Raw genomic sequence first — 23865 nt, forward strand, 5'->3', positions numbered from 1 at the left:
GATTATAGTCTCGTAGGGTAAAGGACACTTTTAAGGTACCCAACGTTTTATTACCGAAAAAAACAGAGTACACACTTCACGTTTCGTAGATAGGATGTCTAAGGTATCTTACATAGTTACAGACTTACAGCATTGAATTGATATTTTTTAAGGGTATTTTTTAATTCTACCCTTGGTGTCTTCTTTGGTGATGGAAGTGATTGGGGGAATACGGCGGAGGAGGGAGGGGTAGGGAGTAGGGAGGAGAGAGTGAGAGCGGGAGAGGGAGTGGTTGTTGCATGTTTGTCGGGGTGGGGGAAATGGGGAAGAAAGGGAAGCAATGGAGGGGTTGAGATATGTTTTGGCTGCGGGGGTCGACAGGAGGGTTGGGATCATGATATACATATTAAAATAATCTGAGTCGTCATCTAGGATTCAGGCTTATGACCCAATGAGTGGTAGCTCTATCTATGGTGAATGGGAAGGACTATACGTAGGGCTGTAAACAGATCGGATTCGACTCGGATAGTGCTATATCCACATCCGCATTCGATTAGCTATCGGACGGATTCGGATAGTGCTAAACGGATACGGACACAGATATGGATCGGATATTTTATCCGTTTACATGTAAAAATAGCTTTTCGGATAGCTATAGCCTATCCGTATCCGCATCCGTTTAGCTTTTGGACGGATTCAGATAGTGCTAAACGAATACGGAAACGGATTTCGGCTATTCATTTACAACCTACATGATTTCATATGGTCTGGTCAGAGAGTTCGGATAAGTGGTAAGGTATTAGCACTCCATTTCACCCGATTAAACTGGACTTTCTACTACATACTAACTTTCGAACATTCTCCATTAGTAACATTTCTTATACCAACATGTGAGGTTAAATTATGATGCATCAAATATAGGGAAACAAGAATAAACATACTATCTTATAAATACAAAATTAATTACTGTGTACACTAAGAACAAATACTTAAATGGTCTATATTTTGCCAAAATGAAGAAAAATGGAAATATATACATGCGTGCAAAACCAATAAAGTAAGGAAAATTCGGAGTGCGAGATGTCTCTCAGCTCAGGTGGAGATGAACAATCAACTTGACTTTCTCTTCTCAGACAAAGCAACGGCTATATCAGAGGGATTCGAGTTATTTAGACTTCGAGCAGAGTAAAAATACCACAGGTTTCAAGAAGAGAATCGGGCAGGGCTTCAGAGCGAACTCAAAAAAGACCTCTTGGACGTACAGATGGGTAGAAAAACCTTCAAATGCATGCTTCCCGAGGTGGAGAGGACTCTCTTCAAATGAGGGGATCCTCTATTTATAGGAGACTATTAAGTGATGAAGTGAGATAATTTTTATTTGAAATTACTCATTTACCCTTTTGGGTTCGATGTGCAAAACTAATATATGTGAGTTTCTCAGAAAAATCTCTATATTTTAACTAGAAGGGAGGTAATTCTTCACTAATGAGCTAAACTACTTGGTTTTGGGTGTTCTTGCAAGAAAGTTATAAGGAAACACTATTCGCATGTAACACTAGTTAGAGGTTGCAGATGTAGTTGCCGACTAGATTCGCCTGAGTGAGTCGCCTGGCCCACCACAGATTGCTCACCCGAGAGGAAGCAACGATCATATTAAGGGTTTGGCATTTTGAGTTATATTTTATTATGTTACTAAAGGGTAAATACATAATTTCAAATGAAATTTAACTCTGACGTCATCACTTAACATTCTCCTACTAGTGGACTATTAAAATTGTAGTTTTAATGAACATTGAGGGATGTACTCATTAAGTTTTTGAAGTTTCAATTTTTTGTTCCTATTTTAGGCAAATTACAGGGATGTACCGATGTACGTGTAATTTCCCCCCAAAAAAGATAGATGACACCTAGGATACCCAATGTTTGATGAAATTGTACATTGGATACCCAATGTTTGCTAAATTATACTTGAAATGCATTTTTTTTTGAGATTTCAATTTTACTTCTCTTGGCACTCCCTCCTTGCCTCCTCCCTCCCCTGCAAGGCTGCAACCCAACCCTAACCTGAACCTCTCCCTACAAACTTGCCACCACCACCCTTCCTTCTCCCCTCCCCTGTTACCCTGCTCCACCATACTCCTTTGCCCCCAACTCACCTGTCGCGACCACCCCCACCCAACTCGTCTTATTCGTGTACCCACCACTACCGCACAGTCTCCTACAACAATCCATCCCTCTCGGTTTATTGTGGTGCCCGCCTAGCCCCACCCTTTACCCTCCTCACACACCCCATCCCATCTGCAACCCCAATCCATATCCTTTCCTTCCTCCCCTGTCCCTACTCCTTCCCTTCCCTACAACCCCTATCGCCCAACCTTGCAAACTCGCCTCACCATCCACTCTATTCCTTTGGCAACCCCACCCTTGCAAACTTGTCCCACCCTCCCGTACAACCCTGCCATTTGCACTCCGCCACTGCCTTACACTATGCAACCCCCTTCATCCCTTTTCTTCTTCCCAACCCACTGTCCCACCACATTGTCAGCCATTGGCACTGTTCGCTGCCGCCTCTGCACTTGCAGAACCAAATCCCCGTGAACCCTGTCGACACACACACAATGGGAGACAAGGAATGGGGCCACGAGAGTGCAAATGGGTCGCTCTTAGGTTGCATTCTCATCACAAACAAGTATGGGGCAGGGGTTGTGCAAGGTGTGGGATGGGGATTTGCGGACAAAAGCAATGTGGGTGGGGACAGGAGGGTATGGAGTGGGGTGGGGTTGCAGGGGAGGGAGGGGTAGGGGAGGGGAGAGTGATTGGGAGAAGGAGGGAGGGGGTAGGTGGTGGTGGCCGTGCAAGACGGGTTTCTAGAGGGATGTGGAGGCGAGTTTACAGAGGGAGGGTAGAGGGAGTGGGTATAGGAAGGGTAAATTTGGAATTGTAAAAAATTAGGGAACCTTAAACACAATATCTCAAACACCATATCATGAAACGTAAGATACCCCAAATATGATTTCACAAATGTTGGATATCTAAAAGACAATTTCAGTAACGTTAGATACCCTACCTGTCATTAAAAAAAAAAAAAAAAAGGAAAACCTGTTCTTGTAATTTCTATAATTTAGCTTGTCTCTAGGGAGGCGTGCGCCTAAGGTGCAGCCAGAGAGCATCCAACGGTTGAGCTGTGCCGCACACATCTTGGCGCACGCCTAGAGATGTGTCTCCAGGTAGGCATGCGCCCAGGGTGCTGTCAGGGGGCATCCAACAGTTGAGCTATTCCGCACATATCTTGGTACACGCCTAGGGATGTGTGCGACACAGCCCAACAGCTGGCAGCACCCTGGGCGTTCCATGCTCCCTGGAGACGATCCTAATCCTAACTTCTAATCCTGTTTTCCAGTTTTCCTCGTCCGCAAGTGAGTTTTCCCTCGGTCTCTCTCCTCCCAAGTCCCAACCCTGTTTTCCTCGTCCGATTTTAGACATCAATTCCCATGGGCAGAGGGACCTAACCTCTTCACAATAAGTTTTGGAACCTTCGATCCTGAAGTCACTCGAGAGAACTCCTCTGTCGAATTCTTAGTTACTGATTGACGTCGACATGCTTTCACTTGCAAGGCGACTGCAGAGGCTGCAACTGCAGCCTCTTGATCAATGTCAGTCCCAACAGCTTCGTAGGTTCAGGACCGGTGCTTCTTCTTCTCCATCGAGAAGGAGGAGCAAGTCTGCAGCAGCAATGTTGAAGAAACCGGATGACAAATCAGAATGGTGGGTAGTGGATGGGGAGATGCACGAGATTGGTGAGAATGTACCTCCGAGGGAGCGCTTCGTAATCCCAAGAGATAACCTCCCCAACAAGCGGCGAAAACAAATGAGAGAGCAGTTCATGCGCAGAACTCGCCTCGTACTTAAGGAATCTGTAAGTGTCAAGCTCTCATCTCTCTAGGGTTTCTTTCTTTCAACACTTGTTCTTAATTTGGTCCCAATTGGATGTACTCTGTAAATGTAGGATTTTAGGAGGTTAAATATTTTAGTTTGAAACAGCCTCCCTGCAAAAGCAGGGGTAAGGCTGTGCACATTATGACCCTCCCCAGACCCCGTAGTGGCGGGAGCCTTGTGCACTAGGTACGCCCCTTTTTAAACATTATGTTTTGAACATTGGTCCTGCCCACTGGAGGCTCTGGGTGGTTATCATTTGAATGGTTCTGCCTGAGAAATATCCTTGGGCCGTTTATCAAGTCTACCCAGTCTTTGGTAATGAAGTAAGAATCGTGGTTTAAAGTGTGTTTGATTTGATCGCTCACTATCATTGATCAGAGTCTTTGAGAGGCTCCTCATGGTGATTGTATGTAAAGATTGTGTTTTTTTTTTTTTTTAAAGTATTTAAGAGGGCATTAAACATCTTTTGGAAAATAAGACTAGTGTCAATTCACTGCAGAGTTTTCCTTAGTTGTATGTCATTACCTTCTGCTGTGATTACCCTATGGAGCAAACAAAATTGTTTTGTTGTACCTTTAAGCTATTAGCTTCATCTTACAATCACAGTCTCTAGGAAAAAAGCAGTTTCAACCCATAGGCAATGCAATGCTTCTTTTTCATCATGCAATATCCGCTAAGTCTATCGATAGTATACAATTAAATGATATGATCTGAATTCAGTAATTGTTGGGAGAGATGGTTTCTTGTATTAGCAATGTAAATCTACATGTTTTTTCTCTATATGCTATATGTTCGTTGAGACAATAATTGAATTTGGATATATCTGCTTTCATAATTTTTGAATTTGAATGAGATGCCCTGCAACTATATTTAACAAGGGAATGTGCTTTACACATGTCATGTGCATTAATTGTTCTAGCCTAGATAGTGGTATTAAAATATAAAGGAACAGGTTCATAAAGAACAGAAAACTATCCATAAAATCAATAAACAACAGAAAGATTACCTACTAAAGTCTTGTTGGATAAGTCTGGTTTTAAAAATGGGAATCCTGATTGACAGTGAGAAGAAACTTTGATCTTCAAAAGCATCAATATTTAGAGGACGGTTATCCATTTATAATGTATGCATTTCCTTTGATTTGTTTCAAATTATTAAAAATGTATAGTTAGCTCATTTTTTTTCTTCCTGTTAATTATTGTTAAGTTTAATAATTAACACGGAGTTATGTTATCAAAGCATCCCCATTGTGGGAGCTTCGGGCATGGACTGAGTCCACTGCCAAAGCCATATATATGGTGGTTGTGTAGGTGCACCAAAGTTGACTGTTGAATCACTGGTTGTGAATAGTTGATGACATAATGGAGTTTACCATAGGGCTCTTAGCTTTTAAAAAATTTAGTGTCTATATTCAACCGCCAGACATGGGTTCATCACTTCGTAGTTGGTACACTATTGTGTTATTTTTTTTTCCTGGTAGTATTTACTGTTTTATTCTGCCGCCAGGCTGAGTTGTTGTTGTTGTTGTAGTATTTACTGTTTTATAACGTATGTTTTATTGTTTTTTTCTTGGATGAGCATATGTTATATTCCATGCTTTTGCTCTCTACTGTTATCAACTTTGATAATTGATATCTACCCTTAAATAACAAATTTCATTTTTTTCTATTGTCAATTAATTATTGTCTAGGCACCAACTCACCACTTTGACACAACCTACTTCTTGCTGTTATTCTTCGTTGTCATTGTTATTATTATCCAAACATCTCTGTTAGCTTAAACCTGGGATAGGGTGTTAGTCGTGTTATTAGAGTTCTTCAAATTATTCTGTGCATCATATACCTTCTGAATGGTTATTTTGGATGATCTTTACTGTATTCTTAAAGAAGTTTGCTGTGTTTATGTAATCTATCTACCCACACATCTGTTTCCTGACAATGATTCCTTTATTGAGTTGAAAGGAGCATGAGCCCTGGTGCAAAAGATATATGGAACTATACAATGAGCTCAGGGAGAACTGGGAAAGGCTATACTGGGATGAAGGCTATTCCAAGAAACTTGCCCAAGATCATGCCAATTATGAATCTGCTGAAGACGATGATCTGGATTTTTCTCCATACAGGTCATTCTCCACTGCTTATCCTCAAGAACTTTTGTCTAACTTTTAGTATTTGGCTCACTAGAGCATCTTGATTTCATTTGGATCACAAGAACAGGGTTGTTATTTGTTCTTGCAGCTGCTGTATAGCATGCATATATCTTTGCATTAGTTAGTCTATCCAGAATAATAGAATATTATGATACAAAATTTGCTTCACCAGAATCAAATGTCTTTTTTTGAAGTGGGAAGTCATCTTTCTTGGCATTAAGGAACCTTGGCTTTACTTGGAATATGCACAGTTAAAACACTTAGGCAAATATTTCGAATATTTCGGTGATTTCGACATGGCCGAGACGAAATGCCACATGAATCACGGTTCAACACTGTTTTAGTAAAAATTTTGGCCATTTCGGTAAATGCCCTAGGATAGCTTACCTCCAGTATGTACATGAGGCCATTTACAGGGCACAGCTGTGGAAGACTTCGGCCGTTTCTTCTGGCACACTATGATGTGGCCTGCATTTGTCATATAGTCAGAGGAAATTGGCGTCAGCACCATTGGTCCATGAGTGGGCTCGATCCTCCACGTCATAGATCGTGGTATTAACCATTAGGATGGCCTGAGTGGGTGGTACTAATGTATCACCACACAGTATTGTACTATTGTATTGTTGGGAGTTGGGAGTTGGGAGTTGGGACTTGGGTTTCTATGGGTCTATGTTACATGTACTTTGTACTATTTCATAATTATACAATATTATGTTTCTTCATTTATGGTGCATAATTTTATTTGTTTAACTTGCCTTTTCTGTCTTCTAGTACTAAAAAAATATGTAGAATAAGCAATATTACACAAGGTATACAATAGGTTCGGCATATACTGCCAACCACGGGTGCAAATCCAAACCACCACTTTGTAATGTAGTGCTAGGTCTCAGGTAGCCTAACCCCAGGTAGGATCACAAGCACTGTCAACAGTAGGCTTAACACACAACCCCAGCAACAAGGTAACAGGGAATGCTCTAACCGCAAGTCAGCAATAATGTCTGAACAACACAGCCTATTCTCAGGTCTGATACAGTGTAGATATGATATGGATACCCAACCACAGAAAAGAACAGTATAATAATACTCACTGTCGGCTGAACAGAGAAAGCTTTAAACTCAGAAAAAGTCCAGGTTCTCAAATAATTAGTAACCAACTTGGATGGGAAGATCCTTCCAGTCGAAGGTTGGACACCTTGGGTAGATGAACACTTCAAATTTCCAGCCAAGATTAATGGCTAGATGATGAGTTATGACAGGAATTTCAGAAATAGTAACTAAGAGTCAGAAATAGAAACATAGTTCCACAGAAAGATCCAGCCATTGGATGACAAAGAAACTGCAGCCGAAGATAGCTTATACTCAGAGAAGTAACATACCAAAACTGGGGTTCGATCTAATGGTTGGATATGAGAGAAAACACCTTGAAAGTTGCTGCCAGAAATACCCAGGACAGAGAAGGTGCCACACAACCACAGGGTATATTGAGCCTTCTAGTCTTCAGTCCAGCTCAGGATATTTATTGTTCATCCAACAGTGACCAAACATCATCTCAGTAGTTTCGATACTGTCAAATATCACTCAGTTTCAGAGAATGTATAATAGAAACTAAAAGGAATCGATATGATCAAGGCCTCTCACGTCTCACCTATGGCCTTGGTCTGTCTCTCACAGACCTTGGTATCTCACCGTATTGAATCACACAGCAAAAGCAAAGCTTTCTTTTTTCTTAAACTCAAATTGTGCCCACTGCATTGACCCCTCCTTTTATTTATAATGAATAAAACTATTACAAGAAAATAATAACTCCCTATGGCTATTGAAGGGTTACCAAAAAAAGGTTGCATTACAAAATAGAAACTTTATCAAAAGTCAAAACAACTACTTGCTGGACAAGGAAAACATAAATAGAAACTATCAAACTAAATAAAACCCAACATACTATGACTAAGCACACAAATAGAAACTATTAAAACAGTAACTAAGTATAAAACAAAGCTCTTCATAATCTTCTCCTTGCAAGGCAATTATGGGCGCGCACAACTGTTCACGTGAACAGTACCATGTGAATAGTGTTCCATGAACAGTAACCTCACACTGCATCACTTTTTGTGACTTTTCTTGCAATGTAAAGGTTTACATATGTTTATATAGGCTAAAATAAGGTTTCCCTGAAGTATTGGGGCTTAATATTGCCGTTTACCCCCGAAATGGCCAACCGAAACTCACCGGCAAAAAATGCACTGCTTCGGCGAAATTGTGGTCAAGTTAAAATTAAACTGCAACCCGATTTTTCGAACTATGGGTATATGTAGGTCTGATGTAGATCGAAGCATGAAGAAGAGAAGAGTAAAGAATTACTGTTGATGTGGTACTGTTCACGTGAACAGTGTCACAGCACATATTGCTTTGATTGGAATCCTTTTAGAAGGCCCAAGTTGAAGACTAAAACACTGTTCACGTGAACTGTGTCAAAGCCAAAAATTGCCTTATTTGGGATTGATTTTTAGAAGATCTTGTGGGCCCATCGAGTGGAGGAAGATTCTACCCTAATGCTGCCATAGTGTAGTTTCTATTTTCAGTTTATATTAGGTAATGTAGTCCTAGATAGGATTAACTCCCACTAGAAACTAGTGGATCAGGATCTTTAACAGTGCTGGCCGATTGGAGTAGGATGGGGTAATGTAGGGTAAAACTAGGGTTAGGGTGAGGTAATGACAACAGGGTTTATATGGTTTTGTTGGGCAGGTCTAGGGGGTTATTATTATATAAAAATAACAGGGTTTAGATAGGTTTGAAAATTTTGCAAAATTAGGGCAGAATTAACCTATCGATCTCTGGGTTTTGGGTTTTAGAACTTAGGCTGGAACTAGGGTTTAGACTAAGAATTAAAGCAACGGAATAAGATCGAGTTCTATACTGATGGAGAACAGTACTTGACCAAAGTATGAAGCTGTAATAATGGTTGGAAGTGAAGGATCTGAAAATTAGGGTTTTGGGGAAATTAATGAAGGGTGGGGAATTAGGGTTTCTAAAGATGGTTTAGGCCAGTGGCTAGGGTTGAGTGTAAGAGGTGAGGAGAGGGAGCTGTGACCTGATTTTGATGAGATTCTAATGAAGTATTGAAACTGGACAGGTTCTAGATGAGTTAGGGTTTAAGGGAATTCAAATAAAATAAAGGGGATCGATTGGGGGGGGGGAAATTAGAGGATTTGGAGAAGATGAATGGGGATGGGATTTCAAACTTACTTGCAGTTGCAGCAAGTCTTCAATGGAGGCAGTAGCTATGTGATAGAAGGATAGAACCACCTTCCAGTTGAAGAAGATCCTCCCAGCCGTCATGGTGTAAGGAGTCAATTGGATTCCACCAATCCCTTTCCACCTTGAAATCCACAAGGATGCACACACTCACAAGGAGCAAAGGAGCAGCAGCAATGGCAGCCAAGCTAACACGATTTTTTTATTCAATAAACTGTGAGGGAGCCTCCACGATATTCTATTATTTAGAGTATGGCCTTAGGCCAAATCCTACTACAAATTAACCTCTACCTTGATAAATCGTGGAAGGGAGGGAATTAAAACTAAAGCTAATAACTTAAAATAGTAAATTGACTTAGCTACCCCCCAATAACTTAAATTAAAAGACACTTAGCTAAATAACTTAAATTGACCCAATTGAACCAATTGGATGCAACCAATTTTGAACCGGCTCAATTTAAAAACAGAAAATAAACTAAGTATGGAAAATGCTAACAAAGTAATCCTAATCTACGGCTCCCTAACTAAGCCCTAATGTCAGGACTTCGTCTTCTTCTTCTTCTTCCTACTTGGTGCTGCATCATTAGGTAGTTTCTAATTTCAGTTTGTTACTATTTTTGTTTTGTTCTATAAAATAGGAGTTTCTATTTTGAAATAAGGCAACTAGATTTTTATAGGAATTTCTATTTTAGTTGCAAGCTACTTGGTAGCAAGTTACTTTGTATTTTTTGTTTACTTGAGGGGGCAAGGTATTGATAAGACTTGGATATCCTTCTCCCTAATTCCCATACAAGAGGAGAGAGAATCAAATTGCTCCATGTACTCCACAACTGACAAATTCCCTTGAGGAAGAGAATTTAATTAGGAAGTTTCCAATTTGGGTCCCATTTGCTTGGAGTCATAGATCAAGAACTTGTCTCGAGTACAGGTTTCGACCTGGCCAAAAAGCGAGTTGGGGTGTTTTTTTTTTTTTGAACTCGATGGCTGGTTTCGGTGGGTTTTAGACCTAGTTTGGTCATGAAAGTTGGTATACAACCTATTTTGGACCATTTAAACACAATGACACAATCAGATTTTGAAAAATCAAAGCCCAAATAGGAGTTCCACTTAGTGGGAAACCAAGACAGACACTTATGCCAGAAACCAGGATAAACACTTATTTATGCCTAACATCATTTAAGTAAATGAAATTTATTTACTTTGGATGTTATTCATAAATAATCAAACACCCCCTATTTGAATCCAATAAAAATAGTTAAAAAATAAAATTCCAAAAGGATAAAAAGTCAACTCCCAGTTCAAGAACAAAAAATGGATTTTCGGCGGTAGGTGCAATTTTCAACTTTCTAATGTTGGGTTTTTTTTCAAATCTAAAAAATTCCATAAATCTTAATATGATAAAACATTGCTAGAAACCAAAAGTACTGAAAAATATTCATTTGTTTTGATGCCCAAAAAAATATTTTCATTTAGATCGATTTTGACAGCATTCGTGAACACCAAATTAAGTTTGACCGGTACATAACTCCTTCAATATAAATCAGATTTAAGCAATCTTGGACTTGTTGGAGAGCTTTTTAACTATTTTTATTGGATTCAAATAGGGGGGTGTTTGCTTATTTATGAATAATATCTTAAGTAAATGTTTACAAATACAAAAACATTTACTTAAATGATATTAGGCATAAATAAGTGTCTGTATACCAAGGTTTGCATAGATAGGTGTTTGTATACCAATATATGGCACTCATATAAAGGAGTTTGGGTCGAGATCTCACTCGAGTTGGGGTAAAATATCATATCGACCTCCATCTCCTCTCGAGGTCCTGAAAAAGCGAGATATTTGCGAGATCTCGACATAGCGAGTTTTAGTTCCAGGCTTGGAGTACAAGGCACAATCAGTTTCTAAACTGATGTGAACTAATTGTTGACAATTACTAACAATGAAAATAGAAGGTAAATAACTTCAGTTAGACCACTAGACTGGACCACAACTTAAAATAAGACAAAAGCATGAGGAGTTAAAATAAGGCAAAATAACTCAACAACCCAAGACCAAAAATTGTGGCTGCTAGCTTCTTCTTCTTTGAATACACCTTCGGGTCCGCATCAGGCTTTCATATTTTACAACTAAAACAAACAGAGTTTGCTCAAAACAAAAGATCCCAAATCCTTGTCTCCCATTTATTTCGGCAAAAACAACCTGAAATGATCGAAAAATATTACCTGATCCTCTCAAATATGAATAATTTTGGGAAATAAATGTTTTTGGCTTCCGAAATAAAATGTTTCACATTTTTTAGCTGAAATGAAACAAAATTTACAACCAAGAGAAAAGCCCGTGCTGATACATCATATGCTTATTGACTCTTGGTTGCTATTTGTTAAACAGCTGTTGTTGATTTTTTTTAAATTTGCTTTCAATTGTTAACCAATAATTTACACTTCAGCAGAAATATCTCCTAAAGTTTACATTGAATGCATTTGGGTGCACTTACATTTCTCAATTTTATGCTCAGGAGAAGGCGATCCAATACTGAGCAAATGAAGGTACGAATGCCACAGTTGCATGTCATCTGTTACACTTTCATTCTGAGCTTTGATACCTCAATCACGGGTGTTTTCCTTTCTCATGGAAATTTGATTTGTGGAAACTTCTGAGGTTATGCTTTTGGTAGCTATCAGATTTTACCAGTACCAATGAAACATATTAAACAATAAGAAAATACAAAGGTCACCTACCTAGGGGATATTGCAGAATTCCTAAATTCATTAAAGTGAGGACTGTTAAAACCAGATCACTTCTTCTTTGTTTCATGTGTTGTTGTATTTGCCTTTTCTTTTGGTTGTTTTTCTCCCCATCCCCGTCCCCCCCCTTTTTTTTTTCTTCCATTTTCTAAATGAAATTCATGCTGTTATCATTCAGGGGTTGAGGGAGGATGGGGAAAATTTTCAAAACAGGGAGCTTAGGTTTGTAGCAGGATTTTGATGTAAAAATCAAGATTTAGGATTAACTTTTGCCTAGGCATTAGGAAGATAATAAGGTTATTGAGTTAAAAACTGATTAAAGTGGTGAAAAAAGAAAAAAAAAGAAAAAAAGAAAAATGGAATAGGAATGGTTTGTGAGGAGGAGCAGTATGGTACAACCTAGAGGAGCTAAAAGAACAAGCAGTAGACTGAAAATGAACTTGGCGAGATTTGTGAAAAGTTATGGATGGGTTTAGGTTAACTACAGATTTAACTTCGAACAGGTCGAATGACAAAACAAGATTCGTGTAGCGGCTGTAGCCCTAGTTAGTTGATGAGGCTCAGTTGAGCTGAGTGGAGTTTGAGTGCAATAAGATCCCATTAAGAGAAGGAAAGAAAGGTATAGTTGGATGAGGTTAGAATGCCAGGAACGGGTGTAAAAAAGATAACTTCATTTTGCATTGCTTGTTTTGGGTGGTATGGTATTCGGGAGAGCATAGTAATAGAAACGGAGTGGGAATAATTGTGGACAAAGATCTAAAGAATAGTAGAGGTCAAAAGACTGTGCGACAAGATTATGTCCATCTAATTGGTTTTGGAGAAAGAGGCTGTCAATATTGTTTGCGCCTATGCACCCCAACTAGGACTGGTTGAAAGTAGCAAGCGTCAATTTTGGGAACACTTGGATGATTTATTGCAGGGTTTTGGCCAGGATGAATCGATTATTATAGGAGGTGACCTAATCGGACATGTTGGGAGTGATCGTAGAAGATATGAAGGTGTCCATGGTGGTTACGGGGTTGGGGAGAGGAACGAGGAGGGGACCTCAATCCTAGACTTTGCGGTAGCTTATGATCTTTCCATTGTGAACACTTTCTTCGGAAAAAAAGGAGCACCTAGTTACCTATAAAAGTGGAAAACATACCAGCCAAATAAACTTCTTCCTAACCAGAAGGGCAAACAAAATGGTGTGCAATGTAATTGGGGAGAGCCTAACCACCCAACATAGACTGGTGGTCCTAGATATGTATCTTAGTGCACAAAAGCGTAGGAGGAGGGAACCTATGTAATGTAGTCCTAGATAGATAGGGAATCTACTAGGAGCCAATAAACCAGGACCTTCCAAGCTGCTGTATCGACGGAGGCAGATTTGGGATTTTAGGTCAAAATTAGGGTTAGGGTTAGGGTAATGGGAGTAAGTCTTGTATGGTAAAGCTAGGCAGGTTTTTAGGACTCTAATGAACTACGTTTAGTTAGGTTTGAATGAAGTTTTGAAATTCTGGAAATTAGGGTTTTGGGTTTCGGGAAAGGTTAGAGTGAGAGAAACTAAGGTTTAGAGATGGAATTAGGTCAAGGGATTTGGATCGAGTTCTATAGGGGTAGTCAGGATTAATCGGCCAAAATATAGAGTTATTCTGATGGTTGGAAGTGGTTGATCTAGATTTTTAGGGTTTAGGCTTCATTAAGGGAAGTTAGGGTTAAAGTGATGGAATGGGGCAGCAACCTGGATCGAGTATAGGGATGGATGCATGAATGCTTTGATTAAAAGTTGGATGGATTCTGATGGAGGAATAAGGCTAAACAGAAAATTTAGGGTTTAATGGGAATCGATGGAGTTAGGTTGGAAGATTAGGAGAAGAAGGGTGATTACTGAAACTGTAAAGTACTTACTTGAACACTGATCTTCAATGGCAGCAGCTTTGAAGATGAACAATGGGGTCTCCCGATCTACAAGGTGCAAGGAGATAAGTATCAGCCCTCCTGATCTACAAGATGCAAGGAGTCGATTGGAGATCCACCAATCTCTTCACCTTGATAGTACCAAGGTTTAAAATCTCGTTTTGTTTCGGTGTTTCGGTTCTTGTGGGTGTAAAATGCCAAAATGATCGAGATTTCCTAAATTTCCGAAAGAAGATGACCGAAATTACCGAGATTTCCGAAATTTCCGAAACGAGATGACCGAAATTTCTGAAATATTGCATTTTTTCAATTCGATGTTGCATTTCATTTTGACTCGACCGAGATACCCGAGACGAAACGAGTTTTTGTACTATGGATAGTACTCACAAGACATGCTCACAATGGAGCAAAGGCAGCAAGCATAAAGCTGAGTTTAATTTTCTGAAATCTGAATTCTGTGGGAGCCTCCCACGATTTTATTATTTATAATAGGCCAAAGGCCTGATTCCTATTCCTAATACAACTCACTTCCTCATCAAAATCGTGGAGGGTGTGGAAACTTTAAAAAAAAAGACAGCTAAAATAAAATCACTTAAATTGAACCATGGTTTGAATTGGTTCAATTTAAGTTTACAAATAAAAGACTAAGGCAGAAAATAAACTAAGTATTGGGCTAATCCCGTATGCAACCTATGTACCCCTATTTTAGGCCCATTAAAGTGGCCTATTACATAGAGAACCCATGGGATCAAAGGCCCTATATATATATATATCTCCCAACCCTTGGCTTATTTCTAAAGAAATAAATCCATTTCGATGATGAATCTGCATCACTATGTACCCTAAGATTAGGTGGTGGAGATTAAAAGGGGAGTACCTAAGGACATTTATTGATATTGTGGTCAAATAAGGAAATGAGGACTTTGAGGGGGACACCAATGTGATGTGGAATGAGGTGATGACTTGTTTTAAGAGGGTTGCCAAAGATGTGCTAGGGGAAGCGAAGGGTAGTCGTCAGACCCCTAGGGAGACTTGGTGGTGGAATGATGAGGTACAAGCAGCCATTAAGACCAAAAAAGATTGTTTTAAGACATGGCAAAGGACTAACTAAACAGAAGATAAAAAGAGGTATATTGATGCCAGAAACGAAGCTAAGAAGATTGTGGGGATGGCTAGGGCGAAGAAATATGAGGATCTTTATATCAACCTAAACACTAAAGAAGGGGAAAAATTATTTTTAAGATTGCTAAGATGAGAGAAAGGAGGCGTAGAGACTTCGATCAGGTGAGGTGTATCAAGGACGATGATGGAAGAGTGTTGGTAAGGGATGAGGACATTGTGAAGAGGTGGGATGAGTATATTTGTGACCTATTAAATGGAGATAAGTCGAGTAGAAATGAACCAGATGAGTACATTATTCAACAAGACACCACATGTCATAGATATATACGAAAAGTTACTGTGGTGGAAGTTAAAGAAGCCTTAAGAAAGATGAAAGCAGGCAAGACACCAGGCCTAGATGAGATTCCAATAGAAGTATGGAAAACCCTAGGAGGTTGTGGGGTTTATTGGTTAACCAATCAGTTTAGCAAGATTTTCAACATAAGGTAGATGCCCGATGAATGGAGGAGAAGCATTGTAGTCCCGATCTACAAAAATAAAGGTGATATCCAAAGTTGCAATAACTATAGAAGCATAAAGATAATGAGTCACACTATGTAACTTTGGGAAAAGGTTATTAAAGCCCGTTTGAGAAGGGAGGCTCATATCTCAATGAACCAATTTGGCTTTATGCCAGGTAAATCCACGACAGAAGCTATCTACCTATTGAGGCTCATGGAAAGATATTGATAGCAAGAAGGATCTCCATATGGTCTTTGTTGACCTGGAAAAAGCCTATGACCGTGTCCCTAGAGATTTAATCGGGCATGTCCTAGTGAAGAGAGGGGTGTCGAGTAAATATGTGTATTTAATTAAAGATGTGAATGAAGGCGTGGTGACTAGTGTGAGATCTGTGGGAGGTTAGGGCAAGGAATTCCCAATTACGATTGGGTTACATCAGGGATCAGCATTAAGCCCTTATCTATTTGTGCTTATCATGGATGACCTAACTAAGAGCATTCAAGACGAGGTCCCGTTGTGTATGCTCTTCGTCGATGATATCGTTTTGGTAAATGAGACAAAAGCAAGGATTAATGCTAAGTTAGAGCTTTGGAGATCAATCTTGGAGATGAGAGGCTTTAAGATTAATAGAACAAAACAGAGTATATGATGTGTAATTTTAGTCACACTATGATGGATACTGACATGGTGAGAATTGAGGAAAGAGAGATACCGCAAAGTGACTATTTTAGATACCTGGGTCAATCTTAAATAAAGAAGGTGACATAAAGGATGATGTTTCACAGAGAATTAAAGTGGGATGGATGAAGTGGAGTGATACGTCCGGAGTGCTGTGTGACCGACATATTCCTTTACAACTTAAAGGAAAGTTCTATAGGACTGTTGTACGACCAACTATGATGTATGGGGCAGAATGTTGGGTAGTTAAGAAGTGTTATATTGAGAAGCTATGTGTAGCAGAGATGAGGATGTTATGATGGATGTGCGGAAAAATTAGGAATGATAAAGTAAGGAATGATTGTATTAGAGCTGACTTGGGAGTTGCCCCGATCAATGACAAGCTTCGAGAGAGTCGTCTGAGGTGGTATGGTCATGTTCAATGGAGGCCTAGGGATAACCCAATAAGGAGGAGTGATATGATTCTGATTGAAGGAGGTAAAAGAGCTAGGGGCAGGCCCCTAAAATGACCATAGGAGAAGTTGTGAGGAAGGACATGGATAGTCTAGGTCTTGTACCAAGGATGACCGTTGATAGAGCCTATTGGAGGGCAAGGATCCATGTTGCATACCCCATTTAGCTGAGATTCTCATGACTTGCTTGGTTGAGTCTCTTTCGTCTTACTTTCATTTTTCTTTTTATTTTCCATCTTATTTCCCATCTCTTCATTCCCCTTTTTTTGTGTAGACCTCAGTTTTCCCTACTTTGTTCTGTTTGGATCCATGTAGCCGACCCCATTAAGTTGGGAGAAGGTTGAGTTTGTTTTTTTTTTGTTGTTGTTGTTGTTTTGGATGGTATGGAAACTTTGAGCAGTTGGGATTGGGAAGGAGTGTCTTTCCATTAAAACTTAAGGCTATCTTGCCTCAAAGACATAATTTTCACATCTTTGTATGATGTGGGAGCATCCCTCTTATACTCCTACACATAGGAGTGATAGCTCTACCATCTGACAAGTCATGGTACTGCTGTGGTTTTAGACTTCTAGTTCACATTGGGGTACTGCCCAATGATAACATTCTAGGAGCACAAGCAGGGAGTGTCTGAAACTACATATAGGAGGCATGGGCACATGGGTTCGGATACCTAGAATTAATTTTTTATTTTTATTGTAAGTGTGGGGTGTGATTTTGTTAGTCAGAGTCTAATGACCATAGGAGAGGTTGTGAGGAATGACATCCGTAGTCCGGGTCTTGTAACAAGTATGACCTCAGATAAAGGCATAGAGCATATTGGAGGGCAAAGATACATGTTGCCGACCCTATCTAAGAAGTTTGACTAGTCAAATGATTTTATTTTTACATGAGACTTTTTGTATTAGTTAAGAGCACAAAACCAGCTTTCCAACAAGTCCAAAATTGCTTGAATCTGACTTATATTGAAGAAGTTAAGTTTTGGTCAAACCTTATTTGGTATGTGTGAATGCTGTCAAAATCGTTCTGAATGAAAATATGTTTTTAGATATTAAAACAAATGAATATTGTACCACACTTTTGGTTTTTAGCAAAATTTTTTTTTTTTTTATCATATTAAGATTTATAGAATTTCTAGATTTGAGAAAAACCCCAACATTTGATAGTTGGAAATTTCACTTACCGCCAAAAATCAAAATTTTGTTCTTGAACTGGGGCGTTGACTTTTTATCCTTTTGGAATTTGGTTTTTTAACTATTTTTATTGGATTTAAATAGGGGGTATTTGTTTATTTATGAATAATATCTTAAGTAAATGAAATAAATTCATTTGCTTAAATGATATTTGGCATAAATAAGGGCCAATAACGGGTTTGACACCAATAAAAATCAGTGGAAGGCACCTAGCAATAAAGTGGAGGTCGCCTAGGCCCCAACAAAACCGCCTGGACCCCTAGGTGGCGCCTTGGCGATGCCTTGACAACTATAGCAAGGATCCATGTAGCTGACCCCTTTCAGTTGAGATAAGGCTGAGTTTGTTGTTGTTGTAGGAGATGTTAGGAAGTTTCCATTTGTTTATGATTCACAATGGAATTAGGATTTGAGTCAAATCTATAAAAAGCTAGTACGGTCCATTTATTGTTTTATTCTGTGTATGTGCATGGGAGAGTTGCTTTTGGTTATTTGTTTCTGGAACATTGATATTTGATGAATGCAGAGTTGTTTTCTGCTTAGAACCCGACACTGCTGCGGGGATTGCTGTTTCTTGCGAATACTACTTTCCATCGGAATGATTGATTAAAGAATTAGTGCTGTTGTGATTTTCATTTTTTAATGAATTTTGTGTCATGTGAGTTAGAATCATATCCATGAGGGACCAGAAGTTTCTCTCTCTCTCTCTCTGCCATGAGCCAGAAGCCCAAGTTTGGCCATACTAGTAGTTGGCTGGAGTGCCTAGTCCTCTACAAAATGTGAAAGCTTAGTTCTCGAAAATTCAAAGCCCAAGCCTGACCAGCTCATGCATCAGGTGTCAATATGAAGGCCATTACAGGTTTTCTATCTTCTAGTAAGTTCGTCCTTAACTCAAAGTGCGATGGTCTTGCTGCCTCTGGGTTATGTGCATTGCGATGGTTACCATTTGTGCAGATGGTGCTTGCGCATGCACTGGTACAACATTTTCTTTCGCATGACTACTTGAGTGTGTAAATATAGCTTTGTGCCTTGAATTGTAAGGTTTCTGACTGTGGCTTGTGGGCATGTTAGATTTGAAGTCTTCACCAACTCGTAGAAACATTACATTGGGAATATATACATGTGCTTGACACTTACAAGAACATAATTGTTTCTGGAGACACACCTTTTGGAGAACCATGTTTTTTTGAATAATTATTGCACGTTTACTTTACATGCCATTTCACATCTTAGACATACCTGTATTTTGGATGTTTTTTACTAATACCACCACATATATAAATTGTATTTTAATGCAGGGGCTGAGCTTTGTGAAAAATGGACAAAGTGAAACCTGGGAAAAGGTTGGCCAAATTCGGGACAAGTTTGAGTATGATAGGGAGAGAAGAATGAGAGAAAAAGGTGAGTTCTATGTGCTGGTTACTTTTCCTCCAACAATAATATGACAATTAGACTGATTCCCCCCTCCCCCCAGAAGTGGGCAGCCCCTTCTTTTGAATTGTTGGTGTTACTTTATTAGGAAGTTAAGATGGAAGGAGATTATAAACTCAGTACATGAAATATGCAGTAAAATCCCCCAAAAGATATTAGTCAAAACCAGCATCTGACAAGACATGGATCTGTTTTATTTTTCTATTAAAAGTTCCAAATCAACATGGACACAGAAGGTAGTCCACCTTCTTTCAAAAAATTACCATCAAAACTAAAAGCTATAAATGTTTTTATATAGATACACAAAACAGCCACCCACTAAGAAAACCATTTAGTTCACCCAAAGCAAAGGATAGGAAAACTACGCTACTTATTTTGACTGCCAAACTTCCTCTGTCACAGTTTTCTTTGTTTTTCATCATGTGGGATTGTCCTTCAGTTTCTATTTTGAGAAGCTTTTGGACTACGTTTTTCCGGGTGTCATGTTTGATCTTTCAAAATTTCTTTGGGAGGATTTTTATACTTTTTCAATTCCTTTTTCTAGTGAACTGGTCTATCTGTCTATCTCCTTGATGTGCCAAAAGAACTCCCTTGGATGCACACCATTCTGTTGTCCAAAAACAATTCAGTTGAAGAACTCCCTCAAATAATTCGTGGATCATCTTATACATTTCCTGTGATGAACAGATGATAATGAATCTTAATCATTTACCAAGTGCGAAGGAATATGGAGGGATAACAACTTTATTCGTATGACACTAAGTGAGCCCATGCAGAAGCATCCTATGGGCATCTTACATCTTCCTAGATTGGGAAATAGATCCATCAGGTTGTAATCCACCTACCTTCACCTCCTTCCCTGAGGGGCTATTGTATTAAAACTATGTATTCACAAGATGCTTTGGGTCATGTGGCATCTGTAGTGATGCTGTACCTTGGCTCTTTGGACGGAAGAGAAGATCGAAATTCTCACCTCCAGTGCTTTGGATTAATGAAATGTACATCTGCATATTAAATTGCTTCCTCAATTCTTCATTGAGTGATTAAAAATATCCAATGAAGCATGTGACGATCCCAAGGATCTGTAATTAGTGCCTGGTAAAGAGAAGAGAAGAGAAGAGGAGAGAGAGAGAGAGAGAGAGAGAGAGAGAGAGAGAGCCGACTATGTTAGCTCTCAGTAACGTGAGAATAGTCTCTTCTCCCTTTGTCTTATTTATAATAAAATCAATAGAAAGTTACATTAGAAAAGGAAACTAATTCCTTGTCAACCAAGGAGAGAAAATAGGAAGCTAATCTAATAAGGAAACAAGAGAATCTAATCTAGAGTAGGAAATATAGCAAAGACACTAGTAATCACGATAGGGACAACCTGCCTACTCGTGGTACATATCTTAATTCTCCCCCCCTCAAGCTGGAGTATGCATATCAAAGGCTCCAACTTGGAACAATACAAATAGATATTGAAAGCAGCACCAGTCTTGAATTGCAGTTGTAGATGCCAGTGAGAACTTCAATCAATCAGGGAGAAATACCAACTCAAATACACCAATCATCAACAACTTCAGTAGGTAAAAATCTTTGTGTCGAACAAATCCAATCAGCAACGAATAAAATAGGTGGCAGTGAACACGAACCGCAATCATCAAGATCATAACAGCAACAATAATGTCAAAGACACTTCTCAAAGAAGGCCGGCTGTAGGTAGGTAGTCATCTTCTCAAAGAGAAAGATAAAAATACAGCATCCAACGCTACATCATAAGCGGCATGTAGTAGGTAGTAATCTTCCCAAAGAAAGATAAAAGTGCAGCTTCCAACGGCTACATCAAAAGCCCCAAACAGAGGTCTCAAATAAAAACTCTAGTGATAAATAGGCAGTATAGGTTACTGCAGACTAAACAACATCAGGTTGCTGTAGACCAGATAAACAATATAGGTAACTGCAAACCAGATAGGCAGTATAGGTTACTACGGACCAGACAACATCAGGTTGTTGTAAACCAAATAAATATGAATTGTTGCTGAATACCATCTTCAGATGAAATTGTTGCTGAGGACACAAACAAATAAATAATAGTAATCTTCAGATAAAAATAGTCTTGGGCAGATAAGAATAATCTTCAATCTCCCCCTCATGTGTAGCATTACACGTGGACAAATAATGACTACCAATAATTAGCATCTCAAAGGATGAACACCACAAAAAAAATTCAATAATCAAGAGTAGCTGTAGCAAGATCCGAATAAAAAAATCTCCAATTCATCCTCTCAAGGTAGCAAATAACATCCCAATAAAATAAATCTCCAATCTCCCCTTCACTGTAGCAAATAATATCCATGCAAGTATCAATCTTCAAATATGGCTACCCCAAACTGATATGATCTATGTCCCACCACAGCAATAAAATTACAAATATACAAGGCCAATGGCAATTGTGTAAATATCTGGCCACAATTATGGGAGCACCCAAGCAAATTTCAAATAATGAATTCGGGGTTCCAAAACCCAGCTTAGATGGCTTATGGGCCCACCTCCATACCCAAATCTGAAACCACTCCGCGATTGGAACAGATTGAATGGCTTGAGGCAGTAGGACTCTTTTGGGAAGAGGTCGACACTAGGAGCAAGATTCGATGGAGTTCGACTCAATTCTGGATAGGAATTGCAAAATAGCAGCAACTCGATATTCCTTAACAAATCTTCTGGCGGTAAATCGATTCCTCAATGGAAAATCGATCATAGCAGCAGCAGAAAACGATAACAATAGCAGGAATAATCGATAGCAAAGATGGGCATCCAGTTTCCTTCGATAGCTGCATCAATAGAGGACCAACCCAATAGCAGTTGAACCCAACTTCAGCAGTAGCAGCAGTTATGGAATTTATTTTTACGGCAACAGAAACTAGAATAATCAGAGAGGTTTTAGCAGAGCAAGATTCAGCAATCGATACCCACCCAACTTCAGGTATGAGCTTCAGACACTACTTCAGTTTTCATGGAAACCAGTAAACGGAACCCTAGTTCCTCTTCTTCCTCTATGAACTAGGGTTTCCTTCTTCAAACCAGAATTTAAAGACGACTCTCAAAACGGCAATTACGGTAGAGAATCAGGTACTGGTTGCAGCTTTGATACCAAGTGACAATCCCAGGATCTGTAACCACTCCAGTGCCTGGTATATATATATATATATATATATATATATAGACAGGCCGACTATGTTAGCTCTCAGTAACATTAGAGTAGTCTCTTCTCCCTTTGTCTTATTTATAATAAAATCAATAGAAAGTTACATTAGAAAAGGAAACTAATTCCTTGTCAACCAAGGAGAGAAAATAGGAAGCTAATCTAATAAGGAAACAAGAGAATCTAATCTAGAGTAGGAAACATAGCAACGAAATATCAACTAGTCTATGTAATCACGATAGGGACAAACCCCCTACTCGTGATACGTATCTTAACAAAGCACTGGATATATTTTCACCCGAGAAGAAATCATTCCACTGACAAATTATTATGATTATTCCTCAATCAATTGTTTCTGGTTTGTGAATTCATTTGCATTGTCAATCTTATAGACTGTTATGTATACCTTGAAATGATTAAGGAGTGAGGATTTCCTATTTCTCTTTGCCTCCTCAATAACAGCGTTGTACAGTGGGACATTTCACATTCACATGTGGCTTTGCACCTTGCACCATACAGGATGCAGATCATAGTGAGGAGATTTGGAGGATCTTCTAGAAGATCTAGAGGAGATTTGGAGGATATTCTAGAGGAGATATGAGTGAGGAATATTTTGTTAAGGATATTCCAGTTACTATGGGGATTGTGGGTTTCACTTTGTGGCTTCTCACCTTCTATTTTGTATGGTTGGATAGATATGCTACAATCCAGCCGTAGTTTTTATTTTTTAATATTCTAGACAGTTTCTATTTTGAAGGAAGACTTAAGTTGTAAGGGATCCTCCTGCCATACTAGAGTTTTCCTATTTTGTTAGTTTCTAAAGTTATAAATTAGGGAGAAGGAGCTTAGACCCTTTTTAGCGATTGAAAAAAAATAAGTTTTCGCTTAAGACTTGTTGGTGCAGTGGTGATGCTGTCCTTTTGGACTGTGATGATGCAGTTCCAGGCCTCTTGGTGGTGATTCCAATCAGACCCTACTGTGGTGATTCAGTAGGTTGGGTATGGTGGTGATTCCATAGTGGTGAAGCTTTGGCCATATCTTTTGTTGTTTCTTCTTTCATAAGTAAAAAAGTAAAGAGAGTTGAAAAAAAAATCTAGTTATCGATTTATGTTTGTACTATATTATGATGTTGTTACGATTGATCTCCCGCTGGTTCTTCCCTGGTTCGAGATTGATTCTGCATTATTTAGTATCAGAGCCATGGAGGAATGGCAGATGAAGTCGTCGATTACCAAATTCTACTTTTGACTTAAGGTTGATCGTGCGGATCCTGATTCCTCGACATTTCAAAACTTGAGGATGAAATTTTCCAAGCTAGAGAGAACTGATGCAGGTCATAGGGAG

At 39.1% G+C, this 23865-nt stretch overlaps 1 protein-coding gene and 1 long non-coding RNA gene across 2 annotated transcripts in view; one reads left to right on the forward strand and one right to left on the reverse strand.

Moving 5' to 3' along the window:
- The first annotated feature begins 3463 nt into the window (after positions 1 to 3463).
- Positions 3464 to 23865, forward strand: part of LOC122669216 — a 29417-nt gene continuing 9015 nt past the window's right edge. The window contains exons 1-4 of the mRNA XM_043865918.1: positions 3464 to 3895; positions 5877 to 6037; positions 11839 to 11869; positions 19205 to 19307. Coding sequence (XP_043721853.1) covers positions 3578 to 3895; positions 5877 to 6037; positions 11839 to 11869; positions 19205 to 19307 — 613 coding nt within the window. The 5' untranslated portion in view covers positions 3464 to 3577. The remainder of the gene's footprint in view (positions 3896 to 5876; positions 6038 to 11838; positions 11870 to 19204; positions 19308 to 23865) is intronic.
- Positions 6826 to 8355, reverse strand: LOC122669218. The gene is made up of 2 exons (XR_006333981.1): positions 8168 to 8355; positions 6826 to 6928 (listed from the first exon to the last, which is right to left on the reverse strand). It is a non-coding gene; the product is annotated as an uncharacterized LOC122669218 (long non-coding RNA).

This window comes from Telopea speciosissima, chromosome 7 (genome assembly GCF_018873765.1).
Source record: "Telopea speciosissima isolate NSW1024214 ecotype Mountain lineage chromosome 7, Tspe_v1, whole genome shotgun sequence".
Classification (NCBI taxonomy): Eukaryota; Viridiplantae; Streptophyta; class Magnoliopsida; order Proteales; family Proteaceae; genus Telopea; species Telopea speciosissima.